The 26,791-nt window shown below is 42.9% G+C and overlaps 1 protein-coding gene across 1 annotated transcript in view; it reads right to left on the bottom strand.

The window, feature by feature from the left end:
• LOC138366709 (neural cell adhesion molecule 1-like) overlaps positions 1 to 26,791 on the bottom strand; it is a 1,471,037-nt gene that overhangs the window by 48,385 nt on the left and 1,395,861 nt on the right. The window contains exon 16 of the mRNA XM_069327980.1: positions 17,571 to 17,659. Within this exon, the coding sequence (XP_069184081.1) occupies positions 17,571 to 17,659 (89 nt within the window). The remainder of the gene's footprint in view (positions 1 to 17,570; positions 17,660 to 26,791) is intronic.

The raw sequence follows: 26,791 nt of genomic DNA, 5'->3' as shown, positions 1-26,791 counted from the left end.
GGTTAGGTTAGGTAGGGTTGGTTAGGTTCGGTCATATATCTACGTTAATTTTAACTCCAGTAAAAAAAATTGACCTCATACATAATGAAATGGGTAGCTTCATCACCTCATAAGAAAAAAATTAGAGAAAATATATTAATTCAAGAAAACTTGGCTTATAAGGCAAATCTGGCCTTGCATAGTAGGCCGAGAAGTGCGTTCTGGCTACTAGGTACGACATATATATATATATATGTCGTACCTAGTAGCCAGAACGCACTTCTCAGCCTACTATGCATGGCCCGATTTGCCTAATAAGCCAAGTTTTCATGAATTAATTGTTTTTCGACTACCTAACCTACGTAACCTAACCTAATCTAACTTTTTCTGCTACCTAACCTAACCTAACCTATAAAGATAGGTTAGGTTAGGTTAGGTAGGGTTGGTTAGGTTTGGTCATATATCTACGTTAATTTTAACTCCAATAAAAAAAATTGATCTCATATATAATGAAATGGGTAGTTTTATCATTTCATAAGAAAAAAATTTGAAAAACTATATTAATTCAGGAAAACTTGGCTTATTAGGCAAATCGGGCCTTGCATAGTAGGCTGAGAAGTGCGTTCTGGCTACTAGGTATATATATATATACTTCTGGCTACTAGGTATATATATATATATATATATATATATATATATATATATATATATATATATATATATATATATATATATGTCGTACCTAGTAGCCAGAACTCACTTTTTGGCCTACTATGCAAGGCCCGATTTGCCTAATAAGCCAAGTTTTCCTGAATTAATATATTTTTTCTAATTTTTTTCTTATGAAATGATAAAGCTACCCATTTCATTATGTATGAGGTCAATTTTCTTTTATTGTAGTTAAAATTAACGTAGATATATGACCGAACCTAACCAACCCTACCTAACCTAACCTAACCTATCTTTGTAGGTTAGGTTTGGTTAGGTAGCCGAAAAAGTTAGGTTAGGTTAGGTTAGGTAGGTTAGGTAGTCGAAAAACAATTAATTCATGAAAACTTGGCTTATTAGGCAAATCGGGCCTTGCATAGTAGGCTGAGAAGTGCGTTCTAGCTACTAGGTACGACATATATATATATATATATATATATATATGTCGTACCTAATAGCCAGAACGCACTTCTCAGCCTACTATTCAAGGCCCGATTTGCCTAATAAGCCAAGTTTTCATGAATTAATGTTTTTTCGTCTACCTAACCTACCTAACCTAACCTAACCTAGCTTTTTTTGGCTACCTAACCTAACCTTACCTATAAATATAGGTTAGGTTAGGTTAGGTAGGGTTGGTTAGGTTCGGTCATATATCTACGTTAATTTTAACTCCAATAAAAAAAAATTGACCTCATACATAGAGAAAAGGGTTGCTTTATCATTTCATAAGAAAAAAATTATAGTAAATATATTAATTCAGGAAAACTTGGCTTATTAGGCAAATCGGGCCTTGAATAGTAGGCTGAGAAGTGAGTTCTGGCTACTAGGTACGACATATATATATATATATATATATATATATGTCGTACCTAGTAGCCAGAACACACTTCTCAGCCTACTATGCAAGGCTCGATTTGCCTAATAAGCCAAGTTTTCCTGAATTAATATATTTTCTCTAATTTTTTTCTTATGAAATGATAAAGCTACCCATTTCATTATATATGAGGTCAATTTTTTTTTATCGGAGTTAAAATTGACGTAGATATATGACCGAACCTAACCAACCCTACCTAACCTAACCTGACCTATCTTTATAGGTTAGGTTGGGTTAGGTAGCCGAAAAAGTTAGGTTAGGTTAGGTTAGGTAGGTTAGGTAGTCGAAAAAACATTAATTCATGAAAACTTGCCTTATTAGGCAAATCGGGCCTTGCATAGTTGGCTGAGAAGTGCGTTCTGGCTACTAGGTACGACATATATATATATATATATATATATATATATATATATATATATATATATATATATATATATATATATATATATATATATATATATATATATATATATATATATATATATGTCGTACCTAATAGCCAGAACGCACTTCTCAGCCTACTATTCAAGGCCCGATTTGCCTAATAAGCCAAGTTTTCATGAATTAATGTTTTTTCGTTTACCTAACCTACCTAACCTAACCTAACTTAGCTTTTTTTGGCTACCTAACCTAACCTTACCTATAAATATAGGTTAGGTTAGGTTAGGTAGGGTTGGTTAGGTTCGGTCATATATCTACTTTAATTTTAACTCCAATAAAAAAAAATTGACCTCATACATAGAGAAAAGGGTTGCTTTATCATTTCATAAGAAAAAAATTATAGTAAATATATTAATTCAGGAAAACTTGGCTTATTAGGCAAATCGGGCCTTGAATAGTAGGCTGAGAAGTGAGTTCTGGCTACTAGGTACGACATATATATATATATATATATATATATATATATATATATATATATATATATATATATATATATATATATATATGTCGTACCTAATAGCCAGAACGCACTTCTCAGCCTACTATTCAAGGCCTGATTTGCCTAATAAGCCAAGTTTTCATGAATTAATGTTTTTTCGTCTACCTAACCTACCTAACCTAACCTAACCTAGCTTTTTTTGGCTACCTAACCTAACCTTACCTATAAATATAGGTTAGGTTAGGTTAGGTAGGGTTGGTTAGGTTCGGTCATATATCTACGTTAATTTTAACTCCAATAAAAAAAAATTGACCTCATACATAGAGAAAAGGGTTGGTTTATCATTTCATAAGAAAAAAATTATAGTAAATATATTAATTCAGGAAAACTTGGCTTATTAGGCAAATCGGGCCTTGAATAGTAGGCTGAGAAGTGAGTTCTGGCTACTAGGTACGACATATATATATATATATATATATATATATATATATATATATATATATATATATATATATATATATATATATATATATACATATATATATATATATATATATATATATATATATATATATATATATATATATATATATATATATATATATATATATATATATATATATATATATATATATATATATATATGCGTTAACAACACTCCTCTAGTACCTGTCTGGGCAGTCGCTGATGGCATTTAGGCACATTCCTATGTTCGTTTCCTTAGTGTAGACTGCAGTGTGGAAACCTCCGCCCTTTTCCATGACTGTTACATCTAGACAGGGCAGCTTCCCATCCTTTTCCATCTCGTAAGTGAAACGCAGCACGGAACTCTGCTCAAATGCCTCCTTCAGCTCCTGCAGATGTCTGACATCAGGTACCTGTGTAAAAATGTCGTCAACATACCTGCAGTATATGGCCGGTTTCAAGTTCATGTCGACTAAGACTTTTTGCTCGATGGTACCCATGTAAAAGTTTGCAAACAGGACACCTAGGGTAGAACCCATGGCGACCCCATCTACTTGCTTATACATGTACCCATCCGGGCTCAAGAAGGGTGCCTCTTTAGTACAAGCTTGGAGTAGTTTCCTCAGAATATTTTCTGGTATGTCAAGAGGAGTACAGGCTGGATCACGATACACTCTGTCGGCTATCATTCCGATTGTCTCGTCCACAGGTACGTTGGTAAACAGCGATTCTACGTCCAACGAGGCTCTTATCCCTGTGGCCCGTGTGCCCCGCAGTAAGTCAACAAATTCCTTTGGAGACTTCAGGCTGAAGGCGCAAGGAACATAAGGAGTCAGCAGGCCGTTGAGTCGCTTCGCCAGTCTGTACGTGGGTGTGGGTATCTGGCTAATGATTGGCCGAAGTGGGTTTCCAGGCTTGTGTGTCTTGACATTTCCATACGCATATCCAAGTTTATATTCCCCAATGATCTTTGGCAGGTGGAGTCCGGATTTCTTGGCGTTCACAGTTTCGATCAGTTTGTTGACCTTTGCTTTTAATTCAGCTGTAGTGTCCTTCATTACCCTTTGGAACTTAGTTTGGTCAGAGAGTATGATGTTCATTTTCGCCAGATATTCGTCTTTTTTAAGAATGACATATATTGGCGACTTGTCACCTCTCCTGACAACTATCTCCTTGTTCTCACGAAGGCTTTTAGCTGCCGCTTTAAGCTCGGGGGACAGTATGGTGCTTCTGTAATTGCCTCGATTCTTTCCTCCTTCTGCAATAAGTTCTGCTTGTAAGGTATCTTTGGTAGTGACCTTCTTTTGTGTCTCGAGGTCGAATATGTCGTCCAACAGAATTTCCAACTCTACTTTCCGGCCATCTCACTCGGTCTGGACATAACATGACAGTTTATGCCCAGATTTAGGAGAGTGACTTGGTCCTCAGTGAGGTTAATTCCTGCAAGGCTCTTGGTCGTGGAATTGCCATAGGTCCTCCATATAATGTTGTTAGTTTCTTGATAATCCTTGTTTCAGTGCTGAGGTGATGTTGGTCTGTGAGGATGTCGAGGTGTTGATCAATGCGGGTACGGATACTTTCGTCGATGTTGCTATTTCTCCACTCGTTTGTAGCATGAAGTAGTTGCGTTTTGTTGTCTTTGATTTCATTCTCTGCCTTGTATATCTGATCACGAATCAGATCCTGGCGATATTTTATCGTGAAGGCTTGATTCCTTGCTGCTGGGTCGTGCACTTTAATATTAGTATATTTTGGTAGCAGTCTTTCCTGTTGACATATATTATTAAATATATAGACATATATTTATCACAAAACGATCACAAGATCACAAAACGATCACAAGACGATCACAAAACACTGATCATTTTATGCGGAAAATCCACAGAGAAATATGAAATGAGGTGAACGTTTCGGCTTTGTTAAAGCCTTTGTCCTTTGGACAAAGGCTTTAACAAAGCCGAAACGTTCACCTCATTTCATATTTCTCTGTGGATTTTCCGCATATATATATATATATATATATATATATATATATATATATATATATATATATATATATATATATATATATATATATATATATTAATTCAATTAATAATTATTAATTGAATTAATATATATAAATATATTAATTCAGAAAAACTTGGCTTATTAGGCAAATCGGGCCTTGCATAGTAGGCTGAGAAGTGCGTTCTGGCTACTAGGTACGACATATATATATATATATATATATATATATATATATATATATATATATATATATATATATATATATATATATATATATACATATATATATATATATATATATATATATATATATATATATATATATATATATATATATATATATATATATGTCGTACCTAGTAGCCAGAACGCACTTATCAGCCTACTATGCAAGGCCCGATTTGCCTAATAAGTCAAGTTTTCATGAATTAATTGTTTTTCGACTGCCTAACCTACCTAACCTAACCTAACCTAACTTTTTCGGCTACCTATCCTAACTTAACCTATAAAGATAGGTTAGGTTAGGTTAGGTAGGGTTGGTTAGGTTCGGTCATATATCTACGTTAATTTTAACTCCAATAAAAAAATTGACCTCATATATAATGAAATGGGTAGCTTTATCATTTCGTAAGAAAAAAATTAGAGAAAATATTTTATTTCAGGAAAACTTGGCTTATTAGGCAAATCGGGCCTTGCATAGTAGGCTGATAAGTGCGTTCTGGCTACTAGGTACGACATATATATATATATATATATATATATATATATATATATATATATATATATATATATATATATATATATATATATATATATATATATATGTATATATATATATATATATATATATATATATGTCGTACCTAGTAGCCAGAACTCACTTCTCAGCCTACTATTCAAGGCCCGATTTGCCTAATAAGCCAAGTTTTCCTGAATTAATATATTTACTATAATTTTTTTCTTATGAAATGATAAAGCAACCCTTTTCTCTATGTATGAGGTCAATTTTTTTCTATTGGAGTTAAAATTAACGTAGATATATGACCGAACCTAACCAACCCTACCTAACCTAACCTAACCTATATTTATAGGTAAGGTTAGGTTAGGTAGCCAAAAAAAGCTAGGTTAGGTTAGGTTAGGTAGGTTAGGTAGACGAAAAAACATTAATTCATGAAAACTTGGCTTATTAGGCAAATCGGGCCTTGAATAGTAGGCTGAGAAGTGCGTTCTGGCTATTAGGTACGACATATATATATATATATATATATATATATATATATATATATATATGTCGTACCTAGTAGCCAGAACTCACTTCTCAGCCTACTATTCAAGGCCCGATTTGCCTAATAAGCCAAGTTTTCCTGAATTAATATATTTACTATAATTTTTTTCTTATGAAATGATAAAGCTACCCTTTTCACTATGTATGAGGTCAATTTTTTTTTATTGGAGTTAAAATTAACGTAGATATATGACCGAACCTAACCAACCCTACCTAACCTAACCTAACCTATATATATAGGTAAGGTTAGGTTAGGTAGCCAAAAAAAGCTAGGTTAGGTTAGGTTAGGTAGGTTAGGTAGACGAAAAAACATTAATTCATGAAAACTTGGCTTATTAGGCAAATCGGGCCTTGCATAGTAGGCTGAGAAGTGAGTTCTGGCTACTAGGTACGACATATATATATATATATATATATATATGTCGTACCTAGTAGCCAGAACGCACTTCTCAGCCTACTATGCAAGGCCCGATTTGCCTAATAAGCCAAGTTTTTCTGAATTAATATATTTTCTCTAATGTTGTTGTTATGAAATGATAAAGCTACCAATTTCATTATGTATGAGGTCAATTTTTTTTATGACCTAGGGTGACACAGTAATACCAGCAGGTTGTGACCGAGGGTGACACAGTAATACCAGCAGGTTGTGACCTAGAGTGACACAGTAATACCAGCAGGTTATGACCGAGGGTGACACAGTAATACCAGCAGGTTGTGACCGAGGGTGACACAGTAATACCAGCAGGTTGTGACCTAGAGTGACACAGTAATACCAGCAGGTTGTGACCGAGGGTGACACAGTAATACCAGCAGGTTGTGACCGAGGGTGACACAGTAATACCAGCAGGTTGTGACCAAGGGTGACACAGTAATACCAGCAGGTTGTGACCTAGGGTGACACAGTAATACCAGCAGGTTATGACCAAGGGTGACACAGTAATACCAGCAGGTTGTGACCTAGGGTGACACAGTAATACCAGCAGGTTATGACCAAGGGTGACACAGTAATACCAGCAGGTTGTGACCTAGGGTGACACAGTAATACCAGCAGGTTGTGACCTAGGGTGACACAGTAATACCAGCAGGTTGTGACCTAGGGTGACACAGTAATACCAGCAGGTTATGACCAAGGGTGACACAGTAATACCAGCAGGTTATGACCAAGGGTGACACAGTAATACCAGCAGGTTATGACCTAGGGTGACACAGTAACACCAGCAGGTTATGACCTAGGGTGACACAGTAATACCAGCAGGTTGTGACCTAGGGTTACACAGTAATACCAGCAGGTTGTGACCTAGGGTGACACAGTAATACCAGCAGGTTGTGACCTAGGGTGACACAGTAATACCAGCAGGTTGTGACCTAGGGTGACACAGTAATACCAGCAGGTTGTGACCTAGGGTGACACAGTAATACCAGCAGGTTGTGACCTAGGGTGACACAGTAATACCAGCAGGTTGTGACCTAGGGTGACACAGTAATACCAGCAGGTTATGACCTAGGGTGACACAGTAATACCAGCAGGTTATGACCGAGGGTGACACAGTAATATATGAAGGATCGCAAATAATAACAGTTTGTGTTCCAAAACATCTATTATTTGTTTATCATTATGAATGTATGTGTCTATAGTGCCGGAAGCAGGCTGATAACTCCATTGTTCACGGTGCAGGAGGCAGGCTGATGACTCCATTGTTCATGGTGCAGGAGGCAGGCTGATGACTCCATTGTTCACGGTGCAGGAGGCAGGCTGATAACTCCATTGTTCACGGTGCAGGAGGCAGGCTGATGACTCCATTGTTCATGGTGCAGGAGGCAGGGTGGTCACTCCATTGTTCATGGTGCAGGAGGCAGGCTGGTCACTCCATTGTTCACGGTGCAGGAGGCAGGCTGATGACTCCATTGTTCATGGTGCAGGAGGCAGGCTGATGACTCCATTGTTCATGGTGCAGGAGGCAGGCTGGTCACTCCATTGTTCACGGTGCAGGAGGCAGGCTGATGACTCCATTGTTCATGGTGCAGGAGGCAGGCTGATGACTCCATTGTTCATGGTGCAGGAGGCAGGCTGGTCACTCCATTGTTCACGGTGCAGGAGGCAGGCTGATGACTCCATTGTTCATGGTGCAGGAGGCAGGCTGATGACTCCATTGTTCATGGTGCAGGAGGCAGGCTGGTTACTCCATTGTTCATGGTGCAGGAGGCAGGCTGATGACTCCATTGTTCGTGGTGCAGGAGGCAGGCTGGTTATTCCATTGTTCATGGTGCAGGAGGCAGGGTGGTCACTCCATTGTTCACGGTGCAGGAGGCAGGCTGGTCACTCCATTGTTCATAGTGCAGGAGGCAGGCTGGTTACTCCATTGTTCACAGTGCAGGAGGCAGGCTGGTCACTCCATTGTTCATAGTGCAGGAGGCAGGCTGGTTACTCCATTGTTCACGGTGCAGGAGGCAGGCTGGTTACTCCATTGTTCATGGTGCAGGAGGCAGGCTGGTTACTCCATTGTTCACAGTGCAGGAGGCAGGCTGATGACTCCATTGTTCACGGTGCAGGAGGCAGGCTGATGACTCCATTGTTCACGGTGCAGGAGGCAGGCTGATGACTCCATTGTTCACGGTGCAGGAGGCAGGCTGGTTACTCCATTGTTCATGGTGCAGGAGGCAGGTTGGTTACTCCATTGTTCACGGTGCAGGAGGCAGGCTGATGACTCCATTGTTCATGGTGCAGGAGGCAGGCTGATTACTCCATTGTTCACGGTGCAGGAGGTAGGCTGATGACTCCATTGTTCACGGTGCAGGAGGTAGGCTGGTTACTCCATTGTTCACGGTGCAGGAGGCAGGCTGGTTACTCCATTGTTCACAGTGCAGGAGGCAGGCTGATGACTCCATTGTTCATGGTGCAGGAGGCAGGCTAATCACTCCATTGTTCACAGTGCAGGAGGCAGGCTGATGACTCCATTGTTCATGGTGCAGGAGGCAGGCTAATCACTCCATTGTTCACGGTGTAGGAGCCAGGCTAACCGTAATTTACAAAAAAACTCAATATTTTTAGCTCCTGCCATATTGCATTGCTACGGAACAAATCACTTGAACTCCGAACCTTTCTGATATTCGTAAAAAAAACAAGAGTAATCCCAGTCCATAAAATTGGTACCTCACTGAAGTCAACAATTTCAGACCAATATTAATTCTGCCAACCGTGTTGAAAATATTTCAAAAGTAAGTTTTGTTAGATAGGTATAGAGCTTCAAGCAGCTCTACTCCTATCTAGTAAACCATAATACACTTAGCTTTTGCCAGTATGGCTTCAGAACCCCATAAAAGTACCAATGACGGTCTAATTAGTATGAGTTACTTGATACCTGCAGCTCTTGACAAAAATGAGTACTCAGTAGGTTTATTTGTTGACGTTCGTAAGGCTTTTGGCACCGTTAACCACATTCTTCTTAAATTACAACATGTCGTAGTCAGAAGTCACTCCTTCCCATACCTGCAATCTGACCTCGGTGACAGGCTCCAGTATCTCTGTGAATGATGCTACTTCTCCCACGCTACCCATCAACATTGATGTTCCACAGGGCAGTATACTTGGTAGTCTCCTCTTTCTCATTTACGTTAATGATCTTCCAAATTTCTCTCAACACCTGAAGCCAATACTATTTGCTGATGACACAACCTTTATTTCCTTTAGTCCTATCCCTCTTATTATGAACGACACAGTGAATACTAAACTAAAAATTGTCTAAACAGATCAAACTCACCCTTAACATTGATAAAACCTATATTATGTTTAGTAATAAATAAACTGATCAAATTAATGTAAGAATTAACAACATCCAAATTAGCAACAGAGTAGATGGTAAATATCTTGGTTTCTCATTAATAACAAGTTAAATTTCCACGTCCATACAATAAATAGAACCAAAACATTTTAAAACCATTGGCATTCTTACTAGAATCAGACATTATGTACCTTGTTCTGCCTTGGCAACGCTTAATTATTCTCTCATCTTTCCTTATTTTAATTATGGTATCTGTGCTGGGGGGGGGGGGTTCTACTACCAAAAATTATCTACAATTCCTAATTACTCAACACAAATCAGAAATTAACACAATAACAAACTCAAGCCCTTGAAATATTTGAATATGTTAAGTATTACGTCACTACACATCCTCTCAAGGTACTGTATCTGTATAAAACACTGAACTGCAATACTAATCCTGACCACAAACACTTCATGGAGGGCTGTAACAGAACCCATTGGCACCTCACTAGAAACATGTATCTATTTCATATTCCAAGAGTGCAGCTATACCAAGAATAAATGCACTGCAAATCAAGCGTTCCAAAATATGGTTTGGCCTATCTAATCACATCAAAGACTGTCCTTCTCTCAACCAGTTTAAAGGAAAAACTAAGAACTACCTGATAAACTCTAAGTAAGCTTCCTTACTTCTTAAATGTCAACCTGTTATTGAACATTAATTACCGAACCTGTACTACTGCTGTTATCTGTGCTGGATGCTTGTCCTCTTCCTTATGTTTCATTTTTCCTCTCCCAACCCCACCTCTTCTCCTTTCTGATTATTTCCCTCCGACTTTTTACAATTGTTCATTATTCTTTCAGATGTCTTCTTCTGTTTTGACGCTCACGTGTTTGGGGTGCACACTCTCACCCGTAAAACTGACGTTGTCGAGTGAGGGGGAAGCTTTTAATGTCAATCTTTCACTTCGTAGTTTAGCCGGATCTCGACGGTCTGACGGTTTTTAAGGTGGTGATTGCAGGGTGTATACCCATGATGCACTTCTGGGTGCCCTCGTTATGTCGGGTGTCCTATCCTCTAATTGTGGCTCCATGGGGGCCTAATTCACGAATGAAAGTTTCACCTGTTCGTTTACATGCTAATATCTGACCCTCTTTTATCTTCTCAGACTCGTGGGGTGGGCGACCTGGCCCCCAAGTCGGACTGTGCTGGTAGGCTGGGCTCAGTAGCCCCCTACTACATTGGGCCCAAATCAAACTGCTTCTTTGACTTTCCCGACTACCCCTCTCAGTTGTCTCTGTTCTCTACCTGCTCTCTCTGCTCCCATCCCACCTCTGTGGCAGGGTTGAGCCCCAATACTAGGGGTGCTCGGCGCCATCACCTCCACAGTCGCATGCGCATGATTCCTTCCGGTTCCAGTATGTTTCAAGCATTGTTTGGTCCTGCTTCATGGACTAAGTATTTTGATCTTAGGTATATTGATTCTACATGTCATGATGATTTATTCATCCATAAACACCTAGTTGATTCGGTGGATACCTTTGTCACTTTTAACTCCACCCGTACTGGTACACGTGCCGTTGCAACCCCCTTCTCAAGAACCAGCTGACCATTTAGCCTCGTTGTCCTGCATTGGGGAGACCCCTGTTCGGATTTCCAAAAATGCCCGGTTAAATGTCAGCATTGTCACAGTTATTCTCCCGCAGCATGTTGCAACTGGTGATAGGGAACTGAAAGACTGCTACGAGGATATTAAACACATCCTTGAAGCCCAAGGCTTATATCCTTTAGATTGATACGTTCACTCGACCCCCCTCGTAGTCGTCGTCGACAGCCTTTTCATGCAGTGAAGATCACTTTTGATAGCAGGTCCCTATATCTTCCGTAATTCTTGTTGGTGCTAGATGTACATCCCCTCTCCTCGCCTCTGCAATAGGTGCTGGAAACTTGGGCATAGTCTCTTCAAATGCACACGTACGGTATCTCTATGCCTCGTGTGTGGAGCCTCGGGTGATTCTAAAACTGAGTGCTCTTCTTCCCAAGCTCACTGCATCAATTATGGTGACGCCCACCCTACCTTCTCCCGTGCATTTGTGCACTACATATTTGAGAAAGCCATCTTCAATATGAAACATCGCGATCATTTATCTTTTCCTGTGGCGAGACACCAAGTTCGTGTCTTCCCTCATTCTCTGGCATATATTATGCTCGTGTGTTACATTCTCCCTCTCCTTGCCCTCTCCCACTGTCTCAGTTTTGCAATCGTTTCCAGGCGTTGGACCTGGACACCTCCTCCACCACCTCGCCTGCTCCTTTGAGCTCTGAACCAGAGAGTCTTTCTCCTGGTTCTCCATCTGGCGTTTCCTTCCTTCCTTCCTAGTCATCCATGTCTCTTGTACCCTTTTTCCCATCTCGCCCCAATCCTTCTTCTCTTCTCGTAAGCCTGGCTCCTCTCCTTCTTCCTTCCCTGCAGGTAAGAAGGCATCACTCTCATCCCCACCTTCCGACTCTAATTCCATCCCTGCATCCTTTCCCATTTCAATGGCAGATTCACCTGTCCCAGCTATGGAGGTTTCCTTGGTCCTCGATTCTCTCTCGGATGCTGTCCTTGATGAGGTGTGCTTCCCTGTTTTTGTCCCCCACTCACTCTGATTCCCTTCACCGCCCCTCTGCGGCGCCTCCTTACACTCCGGAGTTTGTCAGTTCACCTTTGGTTCATCCAGCCACTTCCTTGACTCCATTGTCCTTGCTAGAGATACCTATATGCCCCTTAATCCCGACTTCACTGATCCTGATATTCTTTAGTATACTGTGTTCTTCTTTGCATTTGTTTCTCCCTCGTTTTCTGTTCCTGTTCTTTCTATTTTTGACTATTCTTCAATGGAATATTCGTGGATTTTATGCCAACTTCCATGAACTTCTGAACTTCTGATTCAACTTCTGAACTTCTGATTCAACTTCTGAACTTCTGATTCAACTTCTGAACTTCTGCTTCAACTTCTGAACTTCTGATTCAACTTCTGAACTTCTGATTGAACATTTGAACTTCTGTAAACTTCTGATCACGCAGTTTTCACTGGTTTGTGTTTGTCTCCAGGAGCTGATGGTTGGCGCTCGTCCTGGTCACTTCCATGATTATTACTTTCTCCCCCCCCCCCTCCCTCTCTTCAGCTTTTGCTGGGGTCATGCCTCTACTGCTCTCTTGATACATCTTGACATTCCCTTTGTCCCTCTACTTTTTCAGTCGCTCATTCAGTGTTCTCGGGCCCGTATCTTTGTGAGTAAATGGTATACAGTCTTTTACATTTATCTCCCCCCCAAATGTTCCACTTTCTTTTCCTGATCTTAAACACCTGTTGGACTCCTTTTCATACTCTGTGCTCCTGTTGGGCAATTTTAACTGTCGGCATACTCTCTAGGGTGATGCTCTGGCAAACACCCGGGGTTGCCTTCTTGAACCATTTTTCCTCTCTTCTTCTCTGTCTCCTCTGAATTCTGGTGAATCCACTCATGTGGACTCCTGCACTCACACCCTCTCCTGTCTTGATCTTTCTCTCTGTTATTGTTGTTGTTAAAGATTTACCTACTCAGGACAAAGTGTCCATGTACCACGGGCTATAGTGAGCCCGTAATTGAGTTTGTTTATACATGATAACCTTTTTCCTGTGATATTTGGGTCTAAGTTTAAAATGGAGGAGAGGACTTCTCCTTTTTTCCTGCTTATTTATCTTGTTTTATTAACATTATCTTGGTGGCGGATGTAGATGCAGAATGCTCACTAATGAGTCCCATTCCTCAACAGCTTTTCTAATCATTGTAGTTGCGGTGGAATGTGCATCTAATGCAGCTGCTGTCGTTGGATTAATGTTGAGTTTGATGCGCAGGGGTTCAGTAGCTTCACATTCCAGTAAGTAGTGCAATAGTGGCGCCTCTGCTTCAGTTTCACAGATGTGACACTCTTTAACTATTGGGTTCATTACCTCCCAGCAGCACTTGTAACCAAGTCTGAGTCTGTGTATGGCTACTGCAATGTCTCTGGATATCTTTTTGCCAGGCTTGAAAGAGGAGTAACCAGTGGCTTGTTCGTACCATATCGCAGTGGATCTTCCTTCCGCTACTTTGGCTCTGTGGCGACTTTTGATAGTTGAGAATATTTTCTTCTTGATTTGCTCCTTTATTTGTGAGAAACTTGGAAGGTATTTGAACCTGTACCGGTAGAGCAGTGGCAGTTTTTGCTAGTGAGTCTGCCTTTTCATTACCATCTATGCCAATGTGACTTGGTATCCAATTTAGGGTGATTGACAGCCCTCGATTATGGGCATCTTTTCCTATATGTTGAATTTCTGTGAGGAGTTGTATATTATCTCTGTGCTGACTGGATAACAATGCCTGGAGCGAAGATTTAGAGTCTGTATGAATGATGACATCATGTAAATTATTCTCAATTGTATAGTTTATTGCCTCCTTCAGGGCATATAATTCTGTCTGCAATGTTGCCTGGGACCTCTGTTGTTTATAATATATATCAATGATTTAGATTCAGGTTTGAGTAGCAACATTTGCAAATTTGCCGATGATAAAAAAATCGGTAGGGAAATTAACACGGAAGAAGACTTACTATCACTTCAAGTTGATCTAAATAGGGTTTTGAAATGGTCAAAGGATTGGCAGATGCAGTTTAATGCTGATAAATGTAAAGTTTTTAGGCTAGGTAATGATGATAGAGCTACAAGATACGTGCTAGATAGTGTTGAGATTGCGAAGTCGGATTGCGAAAGGGATCTGGGAGTTATGATAAGTAAGAATTTAAAACAAAAGGATCAATGCCTGAATGTTCTTAATAAGGCGAATAGGACACTGGGATTTATTAATCGAAGCATTAGTAAGAAGACACCTGGTGTGGTTCTTCAGCTATATCTTGCCCTGGTTAGGCCCCATTTAGATTATGCAGTTCAGTTTTGGTCGCCATACTATAGAATGTATATAAATTCACTTGAACGTGTCCACCGTGGGATGACTAAGTTAATTCCCCAAATTTGAAATCTTTCATATGAAGAAAGATTAACAAAGCCTAAATTGCATTCACTGGAAAGGCGAAGAGTTAGGGGTGACATGATAAAGGTTTACAAGTGGATGAATGGACATAACAAAGGCGATATTAATAGGGTATTAAAAGTATCAACACAAGGCAGAACACGAAACAATGGGTATAAATTGGATAAGTTTAGATTTAGGAAAGACTTGGGTAAATACTGGTTCAGTAACAGGGTTGTTGATTTGTGGAACCAATTGCCGCGTAACATTGTGGAGGTGGGGTCCCTCGATTGTTTCAAGCACGGGTTGGACAAGTATATGAGTGGGATTGGGTGGTTATAGATAGGAGCTGCCTCGTATGGGCCAATAGGCCTTCTGCAGTTACCGTTGTTCTTATAAGAACATAAGAACAAAGGTAACTGCAGAAGGCCTATTGGCCCATACGAGGCAGCTCCTATTTATAACCACCCAATCCCACTCATATACATGTCCAACCCGTGCTTGAAACAATCGAGGGACCCCACCTCCACAATGTTACGCGGCAATTGGTTCCACAAATCAACAACCCTGTTACTGAACCAGTATTTACCCAAGTCTTTCCTAAATCTAAACTTATCCAATTTATACCCATTGTTTCGTGTTCTGTCTTGTGTTGATACTTTTAATACCCTATTAATATCCCCTTTGTTATGTCCATTCACCCACTTGTAAACCTCTATCATATCACCCCTAACTCTTCGCCTTTCCAGTGAATGCAACTTAAGCTTTGTTAATCTTTTTTCATATGAAAGATTATGTTCTTATGTTCTTATGGCGCTGTTTTTCAAAAAAGCATGTTTTTCCTCTCACAGGTGAGGCATGTATATAGTAGGTATATAAAAACACGCGGCTATTCGAATGCAACGTTGTGTCAAAATTTCAAAGCAATCGATAAAGAGGTTTTTCATGAAAAACACAGCTTTTTAGAGAAAGCATGTTTTTTCCCGTCACAGACGTGACATCTATAAAGTATGCATATAAAAACACGCTCGGATGGAAATGGAACGTTGTGTCAAAATTTCAAAGCAATCGGTGAAGAACTTTCGGAGATTAGGGGTTTTGAACAAACGAACATTTACATTTTTATTTATATAGATATATATGCGAAAAAGTTTGAATGGTCCCCAAGCATATATGCAAATGAAAACTCCACACCCCCAGAAGTGACTCGAACCCGGACCTCCAGACAACATTGCAACTGGTGTCTGGTCTGCTCCTGGAGGTCCGTGTCTGAGTCACTTTTGGGGGGTGGAGTTTTTATTTGCATATATGCTTGGGGACCATTCAAGCTTGTTCGCATTTCTGTTGCTCACGTGGCCCCACTAAAATGAAGTGATCTGATTCCCCATCTTCATGATTTTATCAAATCATCATCTGATTTTATAAAATACCATGCCCAAGATTACCATCAGAGCGCCGGCGGGATGATGGGGAAATAGCCTCGGCTACAATCATCTTTTGTCCGGTCGTGATGATTGAGCGGTTAAGGTCTCCTGTACACCAGTTGCATAGTGCTCCTGTCAGTATGGGTTCGATTCACTTCTTGGGTCTGGAGTTTACAGTTGCATATACGCCTGGGGAACATTCAGGCTCGTTCGCTTATATATATACATATATTTATATGCGAACAAGCCTGAATGGTCCCCAGGACTATATGCAACTGAAAACCCACACCCCAGAAGTGACTCGAACCCATACTCCCAGGAGCAACACAACTGGTAAATACCGGACACCTTAATCCGCTTGACCATCACGACCGGACATAAGGAAGTGATAGCCGAAGCTATTTGAACCACTTTCCCGCCGGCACTCGGATGGTAATCTTGAGCATAGCATTTTATCAAATCACCTCATTCTTTAGGGCACACGTGAGGAACACAAATGCGAACAAGCCTCAATGGTCCCCAGGACTATATGCAACTGAAAACTCACACCCCAGAATGGTCCTGGAGACCATTCAGGCCATTGTGTTCCTCACGTTTGCTCCAAAGAATGAGATGATTTGATAAAATGCTATGCCCAAGATTACCATCCGAGTGCTGGCGGGGAAGTGGTTCAAATGGCTTCAGCTATCACTTCCTTATGTCCGGTCGTGATGGTCAAGCGGATTAAGGCGTCCTGTAGTTACCAGTTGTGTTGCTCCTGGGAGTGTATATATATATATATATATATATATATATATATATATATATATATATATATATATATATATATATATATATATATATATATATATATATATATATATATATATATATATATATATATATATATATATAATCAGTGTCAGACCACGAAGAATGGATTAAGACAGGAATTTACTTTATTACTTTCATGTTTAATAATACATTTTCAGATGGAAGATTTAATAATACATCTTTCTTCTCAAGATGTATTATTAAATACGAACGTACTTAATAAATTTCCTGTCTCTATCCTTCCTTCCTTCCTTCGTGGTCTGACATTGCGAATATATATTATAAAGTTGCTTGTGGAGGAAGAGTTGCAGAATGTAAGTGATATACGTTACTTACGTTGTTGAGTAACGTTGCTGGGTTGACGTAGAAGGTGCCGGGAGTTACTCGATCAGCTGAACCCTTCATCGTCTCGTCTTTCTCACACTCTGCCGGAGAACATTGGTGGTGAGAGGTGAGGCAGGAGAGAACATAATCTTTCTCACACTCTGCCGGAGAACATTGGTGGTGAGAGGTGAGGCAGGAGAGAACATAATCTTTCTCACACTCTGCTGGAGAACATTGGTGGTGAGAGGTGAGGCAGGAGAGAACATAATCTTTCTCACACTCTGCTGGAGAACATTGGTGGTGAGAGGTGAGGCAGGAGAGAACATAATCTTTCTCACACTCTGCTGGAGAACATAGGTGGTGAGAGGTGAGGCAGGAGAGAACATAATCTTTCTCACACTCTGCTGGAGAACATAGGTGGTGAGAGGTGAGGCAGGAGAGAACATAATCTTTCTCACACTCTGCTGGAGAACATAGGTAGTGAGAGGTGAGGCAGGAGAGAACATAATCTTTCTCACACTCTGCTGGAGAACATAGGTGGTGAGAGGTGAGGCAGGAGAGAAAGTACTGTTAGTAGGACTTAAAGGGTGAGCGTTGCTGAGAAATCTTACGTCAGAGTTATAAAGGAAAAATGGAGTGTCTTTGGTAACTGACATCACTGAGGAAAGGTGTTAAGGAGGGAGTGGAGAACGAATCATCTTACTGGGAGCGGTAGTCAGAGTTTGGAGATATTCAATCTATGTTCTTAAAGAGAATGTGCTTGTTTCTTAGTTTGTCCAAAGTTGGAGGGCAGACGTTGGGAGGTAGACTTACCCCTACCCCATCCCGTGCCATCATCGCCCTCTACTCCCAGACCCGAAAACCTCCCCCAAAGCTTTTCGCCTTCTTCCCCCCTCAAATTCCGGACTCTGTCATCCACCCATCCATATCCTCCCTTGATTCCCACACATCCCAGATCCTCCTTTCCCCCTCCCCCCACCCGCCATTCCACGGGCATCAAAGAAATTGAGACTGGGCAAAAGAGAGCTTCAGAGTAATATACTCAAACTTACATGAGATTACAAACACAAGTGCACTTGGGGAAAGAGCACAATTGGAAAATACAGATATAATAGCACTCACTGAAACAAATCTTTCCGATATCATAACAAATGCAATGTTTCGCCAGGACTACATGATAAGAAGAAAAGAGAGGGAAGGAAGGGGAGGAGGCAGAGTAGCACTATTGATGAGAAAGGAATGGAATTTCAAGGAGATGGTTATCCCGGTCTGTGAGGGATTCAGAGACTACATAACGGGTACCAAGAGACTACATAACAGGGACCAAGAGTACTAGTAACTGTGATATAAAGCCCTTTACCAAATGACAAAAGACCCAGGGAAGAGTATGACAGGAATTAAATGGCAGTTAATACTATAATTGAAAAGGCAGCCTCAGCCATCTGTATAAATCGATCGTGTCTTCATAGACATCAACCACAGGAAGATAAACTGAGAGAACAAGTAACCACATGGGAAACATAGAGAGCTAAAGTATTGCACGTGGCAACAAGAAACCTTTTAAGCCAACATGTCAAGAGACGACAAGAATGTGAGGCAACGATGAACCAGCGAGACTCGACCTGGTCTTCACTCTTAACGACTCAGACATAAGGGAAACCAACTTCGAAGCCCCCATGTGAATGAGCGATCACAGTGTTCTGATATTTGAGCCTCTGGTAAAAGTATGGTTAACGTACTCAAGGAAGGGACCAGAAAATAAAAGGCTGCCATTGCTAAAGGAAAACATTCCAAATGACTCAGCCCAAAAAAGGGAAAGGGAAAGGGAAAGGGAAAGGGAAAGGGAAAGGGCGATAAGAACATTCCTAATAGATATAACACAGGTGACAACTCAGAGGAAACGCGGCTAAAAACATGATGAACTACATCATGCTGAAACGGCCAGGAGATAAGTTTACTAAAAGTTGTTCAATGTCAACCAATATTTTTTTACTATTCGTATAGGAAAAGGGCTGCAATTGTTCCAAGTTTCAGTACTGCAGCCTAAATAGAAAAGGAGATTTAATATTTTGTGTGTTTTTTCAATGAATATTACACATTTTCAAGTGTTTATATACAACCACACGTTTCAGATATAAACATTCTATGACAATTTTCTGACACATTAGCATACAATAAAGGATCTGTAGTCGGGGATTTTCCAAAACATGTTTAGTCTTCCTAATACAAATAGTAAAATTCCCCCCTTCCCCCCCCCCCCCCCAAAAAAAAAAAATATGCAAATGTAACATGTTTATTGCTATTATAAAATCAATAAATAAACTTAGGAAAAACACTGACTACAGATTATAGAAACATACTTTCCTCATATAAGGTGAACGTTTCATGTAAATTGAATAAAAAGTGAGAGTTATATGAACGTTTATGTTACTTGAAATAAATAAATAAAAAATAAAGTCCAAGGTGCTGCCATCTGTGGCTGAGGTTGACATCAACCAATTTCCTGGCCTCCTTGGCAACCTTACATATAGGTTTACGTGCCGTCAGGTGTATAAGTTTCATGCAAATCGTCCACTAAACAAATAAGAAAAAAATTGAAAAAAGAAAAAAAAATTAACTAAATTTACTTTAATAAAACTATATTTTTTTAATAAATGATATTGTGATAGCTGAGAATCAAAGACATGGTTTCAGTTGATACATGTGTATGATAATCGTTTTTGACCATTTTTGAAAATTTTTGACACCTACTTCAATTTTTTTAACCTTCCTATTTACGCTACGATGCTGAAACTTGGACCAGATGAAACCCTTTTCATTTACAACTCGTCAGAAAAGTTTGGTTGAAATCGAACCAGTTTTCATTTTTGGCATATTTGATTCTCTTGGCCTCTGAAGTGTCTGGAGGCAGCGGTCCAAAAGTTCAAAAAGTCCAAAAGGGACTTTAGTCCCAGTCCAAAAGGAAAAAAATTGTAGATGAGAAACACATGGTTTAATCAGGAATGTATGGTGGGAAACAACTAAGTACAAGGGCATGCATAAACTAAAGAAATAACAGGACACCAGAGAGCAGAGAAATACACCAGAGGGCCGGGAATGAGTAACTCAGGGTGAGAAGAGAGAGGCACAAAGACAGCAAAAATGGCATAACAAATAAGGCAAAGACTCAGCCAGTTAGTCTAGGGATGTAGGAAGTCTACCACCACACTATAGCATCACAGACAACAGCCACCACCACACTATAGCATCACAGACAACAGCCACCACCACACTATAGCATCACAGCCACCACCACCACCACACTATAGCACCACAGACAACAGCCACCACCACACTATAGCATCACAGACAACAGCCACCACCACACTATAGCATCACAGACAACAGCCACCACCACACTATAGCACTACAGACAACAGCCACCACCACACTATAGCACCACAGACAACAGCCACCATCACACTATAGCATCACAGACAACAGCCACCATCACCACACTATAGCATCACAGACAACAGCCATCACCACACTATAGCATCACAGACAACAGCCACCACCACACTATAGCATCACAGACAACAGCCACCATCACACTATAGCATCACAGACAACAGCCACCATCACCACAATATAGCATCACAGACAACAGCCACCATCACACTATAGCATCACAGACAACAGCCACCATCACACTATAGCATCACAGACAACAGCCACCATCACCACACTATAGCATCACAGACAACAGCCACCATCACCACACTATAGCATCACAGACAACAACCACCATCACCACACTATAGCATCACAGACAACAGCCACCATCACACTATAGCATCACAGACAACAGCCATCACCACACTATAGCATCACAGACAACAGCCACCACCACACTATAGCATCACAGACAACAGCCACCATCACACTATAGCATCACAGACAACAGCCACCATCACCACACTATAGCATCACAGACAACAGCCACCATCACACTATAGCATCACAGACAACAGCCACCATCACACTATAGCATCACAGACAACAGCCACCATCACCACACTATAGCATCACAGACAACAGCCACCATCACCACACTATAGCATCACAGACAACAACCACCATCACCACACTATAGCATCACAGACAACAGCCACCATCACACTATAGCATCACAGACAACAGCCACCATCACACTATAGCATCACAGACAACAGCCACCATCACCACACTATAGCATCACAGACAACAACCACCATCACCACACTATAGCATCACAGACAACAACCACCATCACCACACTATAGCATCACAGACAACAGCCACCATCACACTATAGCATCACAGACAACAGCCACCATCACACTATAGCATCACAGACAACAGCCACCATCACCACACTATAGCATCACAGACAACAACCACCATCACCACACTATAGCATCACAGACAACAGCCACCACCACACTATAGCATCACAGACAACAGCCACCATCACCACACTATAGCATCACAGACAACAGCCACCACCACACTATAGCATCACAGACAACAGATACCACCACACTATAGCATCACAGACAACAGCCACCATCACCACACTATAGCATCACAGACAACAGCCACCATCACCACACTATAGCATCACAGACAACAGCCACCACCACCACACTATAGCATCACAGACAACAGCCACCATCACCACACTATAGCATCACAGACAACAGCCACCATCACCACACTATAGCATCACAGACAACAGCCACCACCACACTATAGCATCACAGACACAGCCACCACCACATATAGCATCACAGACAACAGCCACCACACTATAGCATCACAGACAACAGCCACCACCACACTATAGCATCACAGACAACAGCCACCACCACACTATAGCATCACAGACAACAGCCACCATCACCACACTATAGCATCACAGACAACAGCCACCACCACACTATAGCATCACAGACAACAGCCACCATCACCACACTATAGCATCACAGACAACAGTCACCACCACACTATAGCATCACAGACAACAGCCACCACCACACTATAGCATCACAGACAACAGCCACCATCACACTATAGCATCACAGACAACAGCCACCATCACCACACTATAGCACCACAGACAACAGCCACCACCACACTATAGCATCACAGACAACAGCCACCACCACCACACTATAGCATCACAGACAACAGCCACCACCACACTATAGCATCACAGACAACAGCCACCATCACCACACTATAGCATCACAGACAACAGCCACCATCACCACACTATAGCATCACAGACAACAGCCACCACCACCACCACACTCTAGCATCACAGACAACAGCCACCACCACCACCACACTCTAGCATCACAGACAACAGCCACCACCACCACCACACTCTAGCATCACAGACAACAGCCACTACCACCACCACACTCTAGCATCACAGACAACAGCCACCACCATAACACTCTGGCATCACAGACAACAGCCACCACCACACTCTAGCATCATAGACAACAGCCACCACAACCACACTCTGGCATCACAGACAGCAGCCACCACCACCACCACCACACTCCAGCATCACAGACAACCGCCGCCACCACACTCCAGCATCACAGACAACAGCCACCATCACACTCTAGCATCACAGACAACAGCCACCACCACCACACTCTAGCATCACAGACAACAGCCACCACCACACTCCAGCATCACAGACAACAGCCTCCACCACACTCCAGCATCACAGACAACAGCCACCACCACACTCTAGCATCACAGACAACAGCCACCACCACACTCTAGCACCAGAGACAACAGCCACCACCACCACCACACTCCAGCATCACAGACAACAGCCACCACCACCACACTCTAGCATCACAGACAAACAGCCACCACCACACTCTAGCACCACAGACAACAGCCACCACCACACTCTAGCATCACAGACAACAGCCACCACCACACTCCAGCATCACAGACAACAGCCACCACCACCACCACACTCCAGCATCACAGACAACAGCCACCACCACCACCACACTCTAGCATCACAGACAACAGCCACCACCACACTCTAGCTCCACAGACAACAGCCACCACCACACTCCAGCATCACAGACAACAGCCACCACCACCACCACACTCTAGCATCACAGACAACAGCCACCACCACCACCACACTCCAGCATCACAGACAACAGCCACCACCACCACCACACTCCAGCATCACAGACAACAGCCACCACCACCACCACACTATAGCATCACAGACAACAGCCACCATCACACTATAGCATCACAGACAACAGCCACCCCCACACTATAGCATCACAGACAACAGCCACCACCACACTATAGCATCACAGACAACAGCCACAACCACCACCACACTCTAGCATCACAGACAACAGCCACTACCACCACCACACTCTAGCATCACAGACAACAGCCACCACCATAACACTCTGGCATCACAGACAACAGCCACCACCACACTCTAGCATCACAGACAACAGCCACCACAACCACACTCTGGCATCACAGACAACAGCCACCACCACCACCACCACACTCCAGCATCACAGACAACCGCCGCCACCACACTCCAGCATCACAGACAACAGCCACCACCACACTCTAGCATCACAGACAACAGCCACCACCACCACACTCTAGCATCACAGACAACAGCCACCACCACACTCCAGCATCACAGACAACAGCGCCACCACACTCCAGCATCACAGACAACAGCCACCACCACACTCTAGCATCACAGACAACAGCCACCACCACACTCTAGCACCAGAGACAACAGCCACCACCACCACCACACTCCAGCATCACAGACAACAGCCACCACCACCACACTCTAGCATCACAGACAACAGCCACCACCACACTCTAGCACCACAGACAACAGCCACCACCACACTCTAGCATCACAGACAACAGCCACCACCACACTCCAGCATCACAGACAACAGCCACCACCACCACCACACTCCAGCATCACAGACAACAGCCACCACCACCACCACACTCCAGCATCACAGACAACAGCCACCACCACACTCTAGCACCACAGACAACAGCCACCACCACACTCCAGCATCACAGACAACAGCCACCACCACCACCACACTCTAGCATCACAGACAACAGCCACCACCACCACCACACTCCAGCATCACAGACAACAGCCACCACCACCACCACACTCCAGCATCACAGACAACAGCCACCACCACCACCACACTATAGCATCACAGACAACAGCCACCATCACACTATAGCATCACAGACAACAGCCACCACCACACTATAGCATCACAGACAACAGCCACCACCACACTATAGCAACACAGACAACAGCCACCACCACACTCCAGCATCACAGACAACAGCCACCACCACCACACTCCAGCATCACAGACAACAGCCACCACCACACTCCAGCATCACAGACAACAGCCACCATCACCACACTCTAGCATCACAGACAACAGCCACCACCACCACACTCCAGCATCACAGACAACAGCCACCACCACCACACTCCAGCATCACAGACAACAGCCACCACCACCACCACACTCTAGCATCACAGACAACAGCCACCACCACACTCCATCATCACAGACAACAGCCTCCACCACACTCCAGCATCACAGACAACATCCACCACCACACTCCAGCATCACAGACAACAGCCACCACCACCACACTCCAGCATCACAGACAACAGCCACCACCACCACACTCCAGCATCACAGACAACAGCCACCACCACCACACTCCAGCATCACAGACAACAGCCACCACCACAACACTCCAGCATCACAGACAACAGCCACCACCACCACACTCCAGCATCACAGACAACAGCCACCACCACCACCACACTCCAGCATCACAGACAACAGCCACCACCACACTCTAGCATCACAGACAACAGCCACCACCACACTCTAGCACCAGAGACAACAGCCACCACCACCACCACACTCCAGCATCACAGACAACAGCCACCACCACCACACTCTAGCATCACAGACAACAGCCACCACCACACTCTAGCACCACAGACAACAGCCACCAACACCACCACACTCCAGCATCACAGACAACAGCCACCACCACCACCACACTCTAGCATCACAGACAACAGCCACCACCACACTCTAGCACCACAGACAACAGCCACCACCACACTCCAGCATCACAGACAACAGCCACCACCACCACCACACTCTAGCATCACAGACAACAGCCACCACCACCACCACACTCCAGCATCACAGACAACAGCCACCACCACCACCACACTCCAGCATCACAGACAACAGCCACCACCACCACCACACTATAGCATCACAGACAACAGCCACCATCACACTATAGCATCACAGACAACAGCCACCACCACACTATAGCATCACAGACAACAGCCACCACCACACTATAGCATCACAGACAACAGCCACCACCACACTCCAGCATCACAGACAACAGCCACCACCACCACACTCCAGCATCACAGACAACAGCCACCACCACACTCCAGCATCACAGACAACAGCCTCCACCACCACACTCCAGCATCACAGACAACAGCCACCACCACCACACTCCAGCATCACAGACAACAGCCACCACCACCACACTCCAGCATCACAGACAACAGCCACCACCACCACCACACTCTAGCATCACAGACAACAGCCACCACCACACTCCAGCATCACAGACAACATCCACCACCACACTCCAGCATCACAGACAGCAGCCACCACCACCACACTCCAGCATCACAGACAACAGCCACCACCACCACACTCCAGCATCACAGACAACAGCCACCACCACCACACTCCAGCATCACAGACAACAGCCACCACCACCACACTCCAGCATCACAGACAACAGCCACCACCACCACCACACTCCAGCATCACAGACAACAGCCACCACCACACTCTAGCATCACAGACAACATCCACCACCACACTCCAGCATCACAGACAACAGCCATCACCACCACACTCCAGCATCACAGACAACAGCCACCACCACCACACTCCAGCATCACAGACAACAGCCACCACCACCACACTCCAGCATCACAGACAACAGCCACCACCACCACACTCCAGCATCACAGACAACAGCCACCACCACCACACTCCAGCATCACAGACAACAGCCAC

This window comes from Procambarus clarkii, chromosome 20, assembly GCF_040958095.1.
Source record: "Procambarus clarkii isolate CNS0578487 chromosome 20, FALCON_Pclarkii_2.0, whole genome shotgun sequence".
Lineage (NCBI taxonomy): Eukaryota > Metazoa > Arthropoda > Malacostraca > Decapoda > Cambaridae > Procambarus > Procambarus clarkii.
The sequence above is the reverse complement of the archived record's forward strand: the minus strand, read 5'-3'. Positions and strand labels throughout refer to the sequence as shown.